This window comes from Henckelia pumila, chromosome 2, assembly GCF_033568475.1.
Source record: "Henckelia pumila isolate YLH828 chromosome 2, ASM3356847v2, whole genome shotgun sequence".
Taxonomy (NCBI): Eukaryota; Viridiplantae; Streptophyta; class Magnoliopsida; order Lamiales; family Gesneriaceae; genus Henckelia; species Henckelia pumila.
In genome coordinates this window covers 154,445,293-154,460,765 of record NC_133121.1, presented here as the reverse complement: position 1 = coordinate 154,460,765, position 15,473 = coordinate 154,445,293, and the positions used below count along the sequence as shown (strand labels likewise).

Below are 15,473 nucleotides of genomic sequence, written 5' to 3'. Positions count from 1 at the left end.
CCAACAGCTCTAACGAACAACCCTTGAGAAGTGCTATCGCTCTAACGAAGAGCTCTAACTGTACTATTGAAGCGCTATTGAAGCTCCCTTGAGAAGCTCTATCGAGCGTGGGAGATAATGAAGGGCGCTAGGATGGTTTGCGTACAGATGCGAGGCAGAGAAAATTTTGCTCGATCGGTAGTTTTTCACCGATCGAGCGGGAAAATGAAGAGATGCGAGACAGAGAATTTGCTGCTCGATCCGCATGTTTTCACCGATCGAGCGGCGCGAGCGTGCAGAGTTTTTAATTTTGGAAATTCTTTGGCCGAGTGAGATATAATCTTTGGAAGATTTGGAGACTTTAAAATATATCTTATAACTCGAAAATTACAATCTTTTAATCATCTTTGGACAGCTGGAACGCAGAAGAACACGCTTGGATGCTAGGTTTTCATCTCTTGTTTCTATATTTAATTTTTCTTTCATGAAATTTTCTACAGAATTCATGAATATTAGTGGCTAAGTTTTAATTCTTGGTAGAGGAAGACAAACCCTTTGAAGTTTATTTATTTCGTGAGATTTTGATTTTCATTGTTTAATTTTTATTTGAGTATCAAGAGTTGTTTGGGATTGATTGATATGCTTGTGTGTTTAATTATTGACTGACTATTTAATAATTTTCCTATACAATCTAAAGCTAAATTAGAAATCAAATCCGTAATTGTTTGATCCCTCTAATTTGTGAAGCAACTATGATTAATATTTTCCGCTTGTGAATTTGTTAATTCGTAGGAACAACGATTGACTAGATTAAATACAACCGCTTGTGTTTGTGTTGTTTAAATTCATCAATTTCACTCGTTTGAATGCTACCTTGGGTTTAAACCTTAATCGCTTTTATTTTGGTTAATTCATTAGTAAGGGTTGATTAATAACGCTTGTGTCTAATTAACTAAAATTAAGGTGGGATAGAAATTTAGTTTTCAATGATGAATATTCAATGAGAATTAATTATTTTTAGAGAATCGATGATCGAGTGAATAACTTCAAGGGTGTAGTTGACCGATACCAAGACTTGTTTTTAATTGATTTCTTCGTTATATTTTTAAATCTTTAATGTTAGTAATAAAATTTAATTTTTATTTTCTTTTATTTTTAGTAGTTAATTTCAAATCCAAAACCCCTTTTCATTTATTTTTAGTATTTTTAAGAACACAATAAATTGCACCTTTCTCGTAGGAATGATCCCTATTCTCGCTACTACATTTTAATTAGTTGATCTGAGTTGGAATAATTTGGGCGCGATATGAATAAGTGATACCAAATTTTGGCGCCGTTGTCGGGGAAGGCGTTTAATTTATTTGTGTTCTTGTTTTTTTTATTTCTATTCTTTCCCCCAGTGCTTCTCTGGTTTGTTCATGCTTGCAGGTGAATCTTCAGAAGAAGAATTCCCTTACGATTCTGAGATAGATAGAACTTTCCATCGACGGAAGAGGGAAGCTCGAAGGATATTTGAAGAGGAAGAAGAGGTTCTATTCGAATAACCTAGAGAAGATATGGCCGCAAATGCAAATCTAAGCTTGAGACAAGTTGGCACTCTTGATCTGAATCAGCAGCCAGCCCTATGCATTACTTTCCCTACTTTAGAAGCTAATGTTACTTTTGAGTTAAAATCTGGGCTAATACACTTGTTTCCTTCTTTCCATGGTCTTGCAGGTGAGGATCCCTACAAACATCTGATGGAGTTCCATGTGGTATGCACAAGCATTAAACCACAGGGCATTACAGAGGAGCAGATTCAATTGAGAGCTTTTCCTTTTTCCTTGAAGAATGCTGCAAAGGATTGGCTATACTACATACCTCCAGGATCCATCACTACTTGGACAGAGATGAAGAGGATTTTCCTAGAGAAATACTTTCCAGCTTCGAGAGCAACGAATATCAGAAAGGAGATCTATGACATCAAGCAGTATATGGGAGAGTCACTTCATGAATATTGGGAGCGGTTCAAAAAGCTTTGTGCTAGCTGTCCGCAACATCAGATAAGTGAAAACCTCTTGATTCAATATTGCTATGAAGGTTTGTTGCCTAATGACAAGAGCATGGTGGATGCGGCCAGTGGAGGAGTTTTTGTGGACAAAACTCCACGAGAGGCAAGGAACTTAATCGAGAACATGACTGCCAATTCTCAGCAATTTGGCTCCAATAGAAGTGATCTTGCACCTACAAGGAGTAATGAGATAAATTTTTCTTCCCTTGAACAACAACTGATTGATTTGACACCTCTTGTGCGTCAAATGGCAGCAGGGAATGGACAAAATGTGAAGGTTTGTGAAATTTTCACTGCAAGGGGACATGCAACTGACATGTGTCCCACACTGCAAGAGGAAACAGTCGAGCAAGTCAATGCATCAGGAGGATTTCCAGGGCCACCACAGCGGAATCATGCACACATATAATCCAGGTTGGAGGGATCATCCGAACCTCAGATATGGCAATCCTTTGATGAATCAGCCTTCATCTCAAGTGCAGCCGAATAACCAAGATTACAGGCCATCATATCCTCCACAACCACAGCGTCCTCAAGTTCCAACTCCTGGTGAGTTTTTAGAAAATATTGTTAAGGATCTTGCAACTAATACTTTGAATTTTCAGCAGGAAACGAGAGCAAGTATCCAAAATTTGAACACTCAGGTGGGGCAATTGGCAACCGCAATTAACAGGTTGGAAGCACAACATTCCAACAGTCTACCATCTCAGACAGTGCCTAATCTGAAGGAAAATGTGAGTGAAATAACTATAAAGAGTGGAAGGGAGTTGAAGGTTCATGAAGAAGTGGTGCAAGCACCAGTACAAAACGACGATGAGGAGAAATCCAAGGTAGAGGAGAGTGAACCTATTAAAAAGGAAGCACAAAGAGGTAAATTTCCTCCCCTTTCTGAGTATAAACCTGTACCCCTTTTCCCCTTAGCATTGAAAGAGTCTAGGAAGGATGAAAGTATTAAGGGGTTGTATGACACTTTTTGTAGATGTGAGGTAAATATTTCATTGTTAGATGCTATTAAACAAGTACTTCGCTATACTAAGTTTTTTAAAGAATAGTGTACTGCAAAAAGAAAACAAAAGTTGAAGGGATGCCAGAAAGTAGAACTAGGAGAACAGGTTTCTGCTGTGATTCAGAGAAAGATACCCACAAAATGCAAGGATCCAGATATGTTTTCGATTCCTTGTAAAATAGGAGATGTTCAGCTCGATACGACCATGCTAAATTTTGGAGCATCAATTAATGTAATGTCATATTCTACTCATGCTTCCTTAAAACTAGGGCCCTTGAATGAAAATGAAATTGTTATCCAGATCGCTGATAATATACTATTTATTCTAGGGGTGTGTTAGAGGATGTTCTTGTGAAAGTTGGTAATTTGGTTTTTTCTGCTGATTTTTATGTGCTTGACATGAAAAGTAATTATTTGAATAGTTCAATTTTGCTAGGAAGACCATTATTAAAAACTTCAAAGTCCATCATAGATGCTAATAATGGTACTCTCACTATGGAATTTGATGGGGAGATTGTTAAGTTTAATATTTTTGATGCCCTGAAAATTCCTAATTATGAAAGTGTTGTTAACACTCTTGATATTAACGATCACTTGTCACAAGAAAACAAGAAATTGATGAATGAGGATAAAATGAAGAATATTGTTGCAAGACCTGCTGAGAATTCTAATGCAAATTTTTTTTATGATTTGCAGGCACCTAAAGCTGAACCAAAACTTCCTCCAGATCGAGCAAAAGAAATACCCATGGAAAAGGAGAAAAATCATCAAGATACTAGGATCTCTAGGAAATCAAAGAAAAGACCGAGATTGACAGTGAAAATTCTCAAGTGGATGAAGGTGGACAAGGGAACTAGATATGAACCACCATGAGAAACTGAAGCATGCAGCCGGGCCAACGACAGTAAACAAAGGTGTTGCTTGGGAGGAAACCCAAGGGGAGTATTTTCTTTTCAATTTTAGTATTTATTTTTATTTTGCATTTTTTTTACTTACATTGAGGACAATGTAAGATTTTAAGTATGGGGGAGAGGACTTAGCCAGTCATTGAGAGGATTCAGCGGGTTTTTGAAAGAAATTTTTTTTTTATAGCTCATAGTAAGTAGGATGATGATTGATAGCCGATGATGACATGAATTTAGAAAAATTAAATTTTTGTGAACTTTTTTTTTACTCTTGATTAGATATGAGAAACCGTAGGTTGAGTAGTGAATATTTTAAGCACACATGTTTGACCAGTGAAATGTAGCGATGTATTGGATAATGTTTGTTTCTGTTGGACCATTGCACGATAATAGGTGTTTGTGAAGCCTGATACTGTTTTTGAATCCTAATGATCTTTATAACATTGCATGTACGATCTTGGGCGCACCTGTTAATTTTTACGAAAATTTTTTTGGAAATAAGATTAACTCCATCCGGATTATGAGCAAGGGATTGAAATCCTAATCACCTTGTTCTTGAATAAGTATGCGGATCAGATGGGGTTAAAAGTTTAAAATTTTTGGAAATCAATAACAATTTCATCCGGGTCTGGAAAGCGATTGAAATTCTAATCACATTGTCCATGGCTAAGTTTGCGGGTTCAATGAGATTGATGCTACATCCGGGCTATAAACGAGGGGATTGAAATTCTAATCATATCACAGTTATAGCTAAGTTTGTGGGTAATTATCGGGGCTTAAGAAAATCGGGTGCAAAATCCAAAGGTGCGTAATAAATCTCAAGAAAGTCGTGTTTTTGTTTAGGGATTGTTGGGAGGAAGGAGCCCCTGATTGTGATACTTACACTGAGGTGTCATAGGTCGGTATTCAGTCTTAAAACTATGTCTTTTGAAGTTGCATGTAGCTGTAATTACATGACACATACACTCGTTCACGCTTGATTGATGGTGCATTATGGAAAATCGAGAGTGTTCGTAATTTTGTTTTGTATGTTGGAACTTCTCTGAGGCTGTGATGTCCATAATTCATCCTTGCTTATGTTTGCATACTGTTTTTGCATGACTTGCTCGAGGGTGAGAAAAAGGTTAAGTATGGGGGAGTTTGATGAGATTATATTTTTCTATATTTATTTGAGTTAATTTGTATGATTAGGAGAATTTGCATTGATTAAATTAATTTTATAGTTCCTAATCATTGTTTATGTTCTGATATAGGAAGAGAAGAAAAGAGCAAAGAAAGAAGATGAAAGAAGTAGAGCTGTTCGTTAGAGCTATTAACGAACAACTCTACCCAACAGCTCTAACGAACACTCCCTTGAGAAGTGATATCGCTCTAACGAAGGGCTCTAACTATACACAAGAGAAAATAATTGAAGCGCTATTGAAGAAATGGAAGCGCGATAGCGCTTGGGAGTAGTGCTTTTGAGCGCCCTTGAGAAGTATCGCGCGTGGGAGATAATGAAGGGTGCTAGGATGGTTTGCGTACAGATGCGAGGCAGAGAAACTGACGCTCGATCGGTAGTTTTTCACCGATCGAGCGGAATAATGAAGAGATGCGAGACAGAGAATTTTCCGCTCGATCCGCATGTTTTCACCGACCGAGCGGCGCGAGCGTGCAGAGTTTTTAATTTTGAAAATTCTTTGTCCGAGTGAGATATAATCTTTGGAAGATTTGGAGACTTTAAAATATCTCTTATAACTCAAAAATTACAATCTTTTAATCATCTTTGGACGGCTGGAACACAGAAGAACACACTTGAAGGCTATGTTTTCATCTCTTGTTCCTAGATTTAATTTTTCTTTCATGAAATTTTCTACAGAATTAATGAAATTTTAATTTTTATTTTAGTATCAAGAGTTGTTTGGGATTGATTGATATGCTTGTGTGTTTAATTATTTGCTGACTATCTAATAATTTTCTCATACAATCTAAAACTAAATTAAAAATCAAATCCTTAATTGTTTGATCCCTGTAATTTGTGAAGCAACTATGATTAATATTTTTCGTTTGTGAATTTGTTAATTCGTAGGAACAACGATTGACTAGATTAAATACAACCGCTTGTGTTTGTGTTGTCTAGATTCATGAATTTCACTAGTTTGAATGCTACCTTGGGTTTAAATCTGAATCGCTTGTATTTGGGTTAATTCATTGGTAAGGGTTGATTTTGAACGCTTGTGTCTAATTAACTAAAATTAAGGTGGGATAGAAATTTAGTTCTCAATGATGAATATTCAATTGGAATTAATTATTTTTACAGAATCGATGATCGAGTGAATAACTTCAATGGTGTAGTCAACCGATACCAAGACTTGTTTTTAATTGATTTCTTCATTATATTTTTAAATCTTGCATGTTAGTGATACAATTTAATTTTTATTTGATTTTACTTTTTAATAGTTAATTTCAAATCCAAAACCCCCTTTTCATTTATTTTCAGTATTTTTAAGAACACAATAAATTGGACCTTTCTCTTGGGAATGATCCATACTCTCGCTACTACATTTTAATTTGTTGATCTGAGTTGGGTTAATTTGGGCGCGATACAACTAAAAGATACCAATTCCATGGCGGTTTTGGCTATTATTGATGCACTCGGCAGTATCCTAACTCAAATCCAGGGGATCTTAAATTCTTCGGAGGTTCGTAAGTCTCACATTTACAGAGAAGCGAATGTTGCGGTAGACGAGTTGGCTAACTTAGGATTGGATAAGGGATCGACCATTTTACACCTAGAGGACATCCAAGGGAGGCTAAAGGGGATTTTCAGACTAGATAGAGTTTGTTTGCCTTATATTAGAGTTAATTCTAGAATTTTTTATTCATTTTCAGCATTTAGTTTGTATTTTTCGAATGCGTTTTAGATCTGTTTCTTGGATCTTGTAATTTCTCGAGAGATTTTGGTCTAGTCTCCCTAGGTTGAGTTAGGTCGAAGAAACGATTTTTCGACCTAACTCACAAAGTTGAATCGTCAGACCGTCTCATTGGAGTTTTTGTCATTCAAAATTGTGATGAACCTGTAAACTATATATATTTTCTAAAAAAATATTTATTTTTATAATATATCTTCAAAAAAAAGTTTAATCTTTTTATTTTTTTTTAAAAAAATCAAGTATTATTGTCAAAAATATAATCAAAGTATAGAGAATGATTATATATAAATATCAATGAGACAATCTCAGTCTTTGAAAATTATTTGTCTTGTAAATCGATAAACTCAACATATTTGGTATGTACCCACAAGTCTCATTTATACAATAAATAAAAATGATAGGAAATAAAAGAAAAACAAATTAAAAAAATAAAAAATAAAAAAGGGTTGTAGCGGACGCTGCAGTCTTTAGCGCAGCATCCGCTGTCGGTAGTGGCGTTTTGCAATAGTACTGCAAAACGCCACCACTTGCATTACTTTTGATTTTTTTTAATTTTTAATTAAAAAAAACAACAATGAGACGATCTGATGTATGTTTTACCTACTTGGTTTATTATGGAATTAATGTCATATGATGACTAGATATTTGCAATGATAAATTGCACATACTAATTTCAATGATTTACGATAAATTGAACACTAAACAAATTTCACAAGCTTCGATTAATCATACAAACACTAGTAAAAACCAAGGTAATTCGCAACATTGGCGTGTAGGATACAAAAAATACTGAAAAGAATATGTGAACTCGAAATTTAAAAACATAGGGAGTTACTAGCTAATACATTTTTATGTGGGAGATTTGAGCAAAATTGAGATATCATAGGGGTAGTTTATTCAATTTTTCATAATTATTTTTTTTAATCTCATAAATAAATTAAATAATAGTAGAGGGTAATTTAGCAAAATCTCAACTAGTTTGACCGTGTGTTTGGACATGGAACACATGTGCAACATCTATAAAAAAAAACACAAGGGTTATGATGCCCATTTAATTTTTCTAAGGGTGAAGCGTCTATTTCCGATATTTCACATGTTAGGATGCAAAAAACCTCCCTGAAAAACCGTTATAACTCATATTTAACAAAAGGCTTCAAACTCTTAAAAAATATTATGCAATCCACCTTGAACAAATAAATGATACGAAATAAGACTTCAATTTTATTTAACCACTTCTGTACATGAATAAATGTTATTATTCTAGAAACTAAGAAAATCCATACAGATAATGCACTTGACGATACACCTCAACTTAAAAAAGATATCCTGCATATTTTGACATACAACATCATATGTTTCCATTTTTCTTTTTTCAAGAAATTCCAAAACTAATCTTGTTAGTCACACATGCGCGCTTTGTCTTTGGACACTATCTAGCATCACGGGCTCATTGTTCGTGAAATCCGACATGGTTATGTTTTCCAGAAGCAATGGCTATGTTGTTCAACTTGTCGGTTTTGGTTTACTCGAGCATACACACTTTGCTCTTGCTTCCGTGAGTGTCTATACAAGAATGTGGGGAAAAAGACATGGTTGTTTCAAAATAAGGTTAAAGAGTAAATTTCACGTGATATTTGTATGAAAGGGACGGATGTGTTTAATACCAAGACTTGTTTCTGCAGGTCTTTAATGTGTTCAACTGCCAAATCTAACATATCTGCCGTGTTCGTTTGCTGCATGCAAATCCAATAAAATTATAAAAAAGGGGGAAAATAATTAACATATCAAAATCACTCACTCATTGGTTTGCAGAAAGTAGACGTTTCATAAATTTCTTTGATATGTGACATGTCCATTTCATTGTAAATGACAGTTTTGGCACGTTTAACATAACCAAAATTTTCTTTTAAAAAAAACATAACCAAATTTAAAATTGATTGAGAGGACAGACTTTTAACTATTTTTCAAACATCTACACACAAAATTTGATATACATTATTAAATGGTTGCACGAAATTTGATTACCTTGTCCATATTTGGGAAAAGATCTTGCAACTTCTTCATTTTTTCACTTATCCGGGTCCGCCTCATCTAAAAATTAGCAAAGCATATAAAGTTGTAACCATCAAACTCTACGCGAGTTCACAACCGTAAATGGAAACTTGAATTTGAACTGATAAACAATAATGGGGAGGAAATGGATGATATTTACCCTTTCAGCTATGCTTCTTGGATGAGTAGCAAAACCTCGTTTGGCCCGGGTTTGACAAGGGATCGAGTCTTGCTGAAAGTGCAGGAACTTTTGCACATTTTCTATTTGAGCTTGTGCAGATGACTTTGGCAAGCTTAAATGGTGAACTAAACCAGGAGATTTCTTGCTTATTTCCTCTTTCTGCAAAGAAATGTACATTAAGAAAGGAACCGATTCCTGGAATGACAGTGCTCGAAAAAACATTTTAGGTGGAAGGGTAGATTAGGCTCGTAAGTAACCGTGCAAATTGCAAAGTCGATGCGAGAACATAAAAGACAGAGCCACAAATTTCACAGAAAATATATATATATATATATATATATATATATATATATATATATATACATAGATGGAATACAATCAAGCATCAGCTGAAAGTAAAAGGGGATGTGTAGTTAATTAGCCTACCGGATTTCCCAATCCATTCAAATTCGAAAAAGGCTTCTGTTCACCATCTCGGTTTCTCTTGAAGCCATTCAAGGGGGGATGATCATTCAATGAGTCCTGAATGGAAGGTGGCTCAAATTCGTTGCTGTTTCTGAATCCACCATTGTCAGAGTTATGTGTTTCGCTTCCACTTTCGGGTATGCTGGGCATGAATCGAGAAGCTGAGAATGGAGGAGATGGAAATTTAATGTGATTGCTGAAACCGCTAGAGGATGGATCAGTGTCATTGCGATTGTTGATTCTGTAGCTTCCTACCTCCCCCATTATGCCAAATCCTGAGGCCAAAAAACAATTTTCCGACCATTTACAAGAATGTGAAAAATAACAATTCGTACCTGTATATGTTTATGTTTCATGTTCAAGCAGTGTCAGGAAACAACCACATAATTTTCAGCTGCATTTGAAACAATGAACTTAAAACGACTCCAACAATCAAGGATTTAAAATATCTTGATTAATTTAGTTCCAAAATTAAAAAAAAAATTACCAGATTAATTTTCGAAATCCAAATGCTTGCTTACATCTAAATGCAGCTAGCCCAAGGAATATGAGTTGCTAACAAATGGATAATAAATTCTTGAAAAAAATTATTAAATTCCTGCAGCTATTAATTTCTTCTGCTAAAAAAACTAACAACACACACAGGTCAAAAATATATAGTCATCAAACAACAGTACAATGTTCTGCCTTACAATATATATCATACCTCCGCATAATCAGTTTAAATATTAGACCAAACAGAAAATATACAGATAAAATGATACCAAAAAAAAAAAATCAAATAAATTAAACAACCTTACCAGAGTAGAATTCAGCAGGAGAACTACTCTGTCTACCAAGATTTGAGGCATTATTATTATTATTCGTCTCCGTAGGCAATAAAAAAGAGCCTGCGATTTCCCCACCACAGAAGTCATTTTTGCCATTCGGGGCTTCCTGTTTGGTAAAGTAGTGCATATCCTCGGTATCTTTTTGGTTCAGATCAAGTGGCCCATTTTCCATTAAAGCACGAAGAAAAGCTTCGGATTCGTCCCCGTTGCCGCTATTTTCTGTGCTAGATTCCAGAAGGGATGCAAGAAACGAACCTGGAGCGGAGCGATACCTGGCTAACCCACAGTTCTGCTGGGGCTGATTCTGATTCTGATTCTGATTCCCTAACATACCCATCATTTCTCTACTCTTCAACAACTCTCCCTCAGCTGAACCATTCAAATTGTCGTTATTGCTTGACGAAAGAAAGCTGGTTTCGCTGTTTCTCCTCGTGTCTGTTTCTGGGCAAAACATCATCAAGAGAAAACAAGATTCGCGTGAAAAAGATTTAGGATTGGTGGATTTTGAGAGGAATAATATCAATAATAGGCGGTGAAATCTTGGATTTCAAGTGTCGGGTAGAGTACTGGGCAACAAAAATGGAAACTTTGCTTTTCTCCTAAATGAATTAACTTTAATTTTCTTCAAAAAGAAAGAAAAAGAACACTGAAAACAAAGGGGGGTCAGACGCATAGCGGAAAAGAATTGCGTCTATTTTGCTCTTTCTTTGAGACCTCAAACAGTACCCCACTCCAAGTGAATCCGATGCATTTGTGTCCAAATATATATATCACTTTAATTTTGTACAACTTATTTATGCACACGCTCGTCTCACCTAGGGATGTAAATGAACCGAACTGTTCGCGAGCTATTCGAAGCTCGACTCGTGAAAAAGCTCGTTCGGGCTCGTTCGTTAAGCTTATTGAGCCGAGCCCGAGCTTAATTTTGAGCTTGAAAATTTTAATGAGCCGAGCCCGATCTTAAGGATGTTCGGCTCGTTAGCTCGCGAACATGTTCGTTAATAGGCTCGGAAGCTCGAGCTTGAGCTCGGCTCGTTTAGGTGGCTCGTTAGCTCGGGATTGGGCTCGGCTCGTTTAATGGCTCGTTTAATGGCTTGTTAGCTCGGCTCGTTTAGTGGCTCGTCAGATCGGACTCGAGCTCGGCTCGTTTAGTGGCTTGCGAGCTCGGGCTTGGACTTGGGATTGGATCGTTTAGTGGCTCGTCAGCTTGAGCTCAGGTTCTGGATCGGGCTCGACTCATTTTTTTTTCTTGTGAAAATATATTAATTTATATAGTTTCTCGAACTCGGCTGGTTTAGTTATTTATATGCTTATTGAGTATTTAAATCTATAATATTTTAAAAATTAAATTAAATATTCCTAGAAAAAACTTGTTTTTTTTAAATAATAAAATTTTGATTTGTATTTGAAATTTATATCAAAGTATTGATATGATATAATAAATTTATTTGTTTTTAAAATATTATTGTAAAAATTATTAATATTGTTTTTACATATATATGCACACGAAACATTTGTTTGAAATTAAAATTGTGATAACATCATATCAAATTTTCAATTTTAAAACAAAAATTAGTACATTGTAATAAATAGAAAATTGCTGATAAGTGATAACATATAATCAAATATGAAATAAAATTTTTATATTAGCATATATTTCATTTATATAAATGTTCACGATATGGAGACACAAAATTAACTGAAATAAAAAATTAGTTATAATATTCGATCAAATTTCAAATTGTGAAACCAAATTCATAATTTCATTACAGATAGAATTTATGGATATTTTCACATATATATGGATACAAAAAAGTTAAGTGTAATTAAAAAATAATGATAACATTTAATCAAATTTAAAATTTTTATAGAAAAAATAGATACATTATTATGCATCTATATCGTTTGTGAATATTTTTGCACACAAAAACTTGTTAAAATAAAAAATAGTGACAATATTATATCAAATTTTGAACCAAAAAACATATATTTGATTATGTTTATTTCTTTTATTGGTAATTACGTTTTAGTAATAATTATATATATATATATATATATTTATATATAAATTTGGTATCGTACGGACAACAATCTTAAGAACTTACATGAATAACAACTGATGTAACACTTTGTACATTCAATCAATTATTGTTACATGAGTTGTTGACCAACTAGGTGTCTATGATTGTCAAGTAAAAGTTTAAGGTAGAACACAAAATATCTTAAATTTTAATATTAAATAATATTTTTTTTATTTTAGATTATAATTTTATGACATACTTCGGGTTATATTAACAAAATAATACAACCCTAATCAAATGGAAGGTATATAGGTTTATAATTTATATTGTATTTAGTAATTTTGTTTACAAAAATACATGCATGTATATAGCCATGAAAATACAAGAACAATTTTTTTCATTCATTTTATACATTTTCTTTTAATGATATTATTATCTATGAGAAGAAAAAATTAGGTATATATAATTGAGATGAAAAGATTATGATATAAATCATATCACACATTGGTATAATTAAATCATTATATATAATTAAAAGAATTTGTGGAATAATAATATCATTTCATTGGTATAGGTAATAAAAATAAGCTTATCAATTATCAAACAAATTATAAAACCAAATTTTATTATGATTAAAACTTAAAAGTTAAAACTATGAATTCACTCTTGTTAAATAATATGATGTTTATATGTGATCATTAGAATTATTATGTAGAATGATGTTTTAAAACTATGTCACCATATAGGTGTCCATAAATTTGTGGTAGGCTGAAGTTTTTGTTAAAATATTTTCAAAACTTAATTTAATATTTTCAAAAATTTAGTTGCAGACAACGACTTAATACATCATTTGCGAATGGAATAACTCTTCAAAAACAACAACTTATTTTCAGAAATTGTTTTTCATAATTATAATAATTACCGATACGTTAGATACATACAAAATTATAAACGTGTCGTAATTTAAAATTACCGATAATTATAACAACTAATTAAAATTACCGATATTTATAACAACTAATTAAAATTACAAACGTATTTTAAAAAATGGTCGTCACATTCAATTTTCTGCTTGCTTATATTACTTTGTGATACTAACTTTATTTTTTATATTGCATGATGATTTTTAATTTTTATTAGAGATGATGTTACGAAGAATGTTGGTTGCAGGATGTATTTAATTTTTATTGGAGATGCAGTTTGCACTTTTCTAATGGTTTTTCTAATTTGGGTTTTTTATATATGTACAATGTAATGATGTTATATTGTTATTGTGTATCGTTATAGTGGACTGTTGCATATGACATACATTTGATAATTAATTTTATAGTTTTATTTATGTTTGTCATTTTTATTTTTTTAAGAAAAATTTAATTTTAGTTTATATAGAGATTTATATTTTGTATTTAAGCTTGACGAGCTCGAAAACGAGCTCGAGCCCGAGCCCAAGCCCACTTAAAGAGCCAAAATACGAGCTTGCTTAACGAGCCAGTTAAACGAGCCGACGAGCTTGAAAACGAGCTCGTTTAACGAGCCAAACTCGAGCCATAATATGAGCTTGCTTAACGAGCCAGTTAAACGAGCCAACGAGCTTGAAAACGAGCTCGTTTAACGAGCCAAACTCGAGCCAGGCTCGTTTCATATGATAAATGAGCCGAGCCCGAGCCCGAGCCTGAGCCCGAGCCGAGCCCGAGCTTACAAATTCAATAAACGAGCCGAGCCGAGCTTTATTACAAAAGCTCGGCTGGAGCTCGAGCCGAGCCCGAGCCTCCACATATACCAAACGAGCCGAGCCCGAGCCTGATACTGTTCGGCTCGGCTCGGCTCGTTTACATCCCTAGTCTCACCATAATTCCGTATAAGTTGTACAAATTTAAAGTTACAAAGTTTTAAAAAAAATAAAAAATAAAAAATTAGATTTTTTAAATTTTTATAAGTTTTTTAAAAATGTAAATTGAATTAAAATAAAACATTATATTAATTAACGGCAAAAACTCCTATGAGATGGTCTCAAGGGTCATTTTTATGAGACGTGTCTCTTGTATGAGTTATCCATTAAAAAGTATTACAATTTATGCCAAAAGTATTACTTATTATTATAAATATGGGTAGGGTTGACCCGTCTCACGAACGAGACCGTCTCACAGGAGTGGTACTCTTAATTAACTCAAAAGATCTTTAGATCCAATATCACAAAACCAACTAAGAATATCTCCCGTTTGCCATTCTTAATCCTCTTCTGCATCCTTTACAACTTTAATTGCTAGAATAGAGTCGGAAAAAATGCAAACATATTTAAATCCACACCTCATACAAAAATCCAATACCAAATCTTATCGCTGATAACTGAGCTCCTTTCATCAACCCTATATATCTCAGCATGACCGATGCCAAATTGTAGACGTTTTGAATGCAAAGAAAAAATAGGCAGATCCAAAGCATATATCATGGCCCCCAACCACTAATACCGAGAGCACATTCTTGATTACATTTATTATTTGAGGGGATGTGCTGGGGTTGAAATAGAGGGCAGATTTATCGAAATTAACCAATTGCTTGGAAGATCTTTCATACATCTTAAGGCATTTACCTCTCTTGTTGCTTTGAAGAAAAGTAAACTATTACAAGCAAAAGATAGATGTGAAATTGTTGGACTTGAATTTGCTATCTTCACACCCTTAAACAACCGAAGCTCTGATGCTTTACATAGTATACGTGACAATCCTTGAACACAAATAACAAAAATATACGGAGATAGAAGATCTCCATGTCTCAGTCCCCTCTACAGATATAATGATCCAAAAATAAATTTATTAAGTCGAAAATAGTAAGAGACCATTGTAACACACCTCGTGATGATTTTGACCCAGGAAAAACCCAAATTTTATGTCAGTGTCCCAAGAAAACTCCACTCTACTATGTCGTAAGCTTTAGTCAAGTCCAATTTAATAATCGTAAAAACCGCCTGATAAGTGCATTTTATGCACTTAATTTATATATGATTTGGCTTGGCTTTTGTGATGTATCGAGTGGATATTATGTGTTTTTGTTGTTGTTTTTGTGAGTTGCAAG

At 34.0% G+C, this 15,473-nt stretch overlaps 1 protein-coding gene across 1 annotated transcript; it reads right to left on the bottom strand.

The window, feature by feature from the left end:
* Positions 1-8,061: 8,061 nt before the first annotated feature.
* On the bottom strand, positions 8,062-11,095 carry LOC140883240 (transcription factor bHLH130-like). Its single transcript, XM_073289624.1, has 6 exons — positions 10,351-11,095; positions 9,512-9,825; positions 9,065-9,244; positions 8,878-8,943; positions 8,517-8,585; positions 8,062-8,415 (listed from the first exon to the last, which is right to left on the bottom strand). Exons 1-6 carry the CDS (start codon positions 10,835-10,837, stop codon positions 8,356-8,358), a joined length of 1,176 nt encoding a protein of 391 aa, XP_073145725.1. The 5' UTR covers positions 10,838-11,095; the 3' UTR covers positions 8,062-8,355.
* Between the last annotated feature and the right edge of the window lie 4,378 nt (positions 11,096-15,473).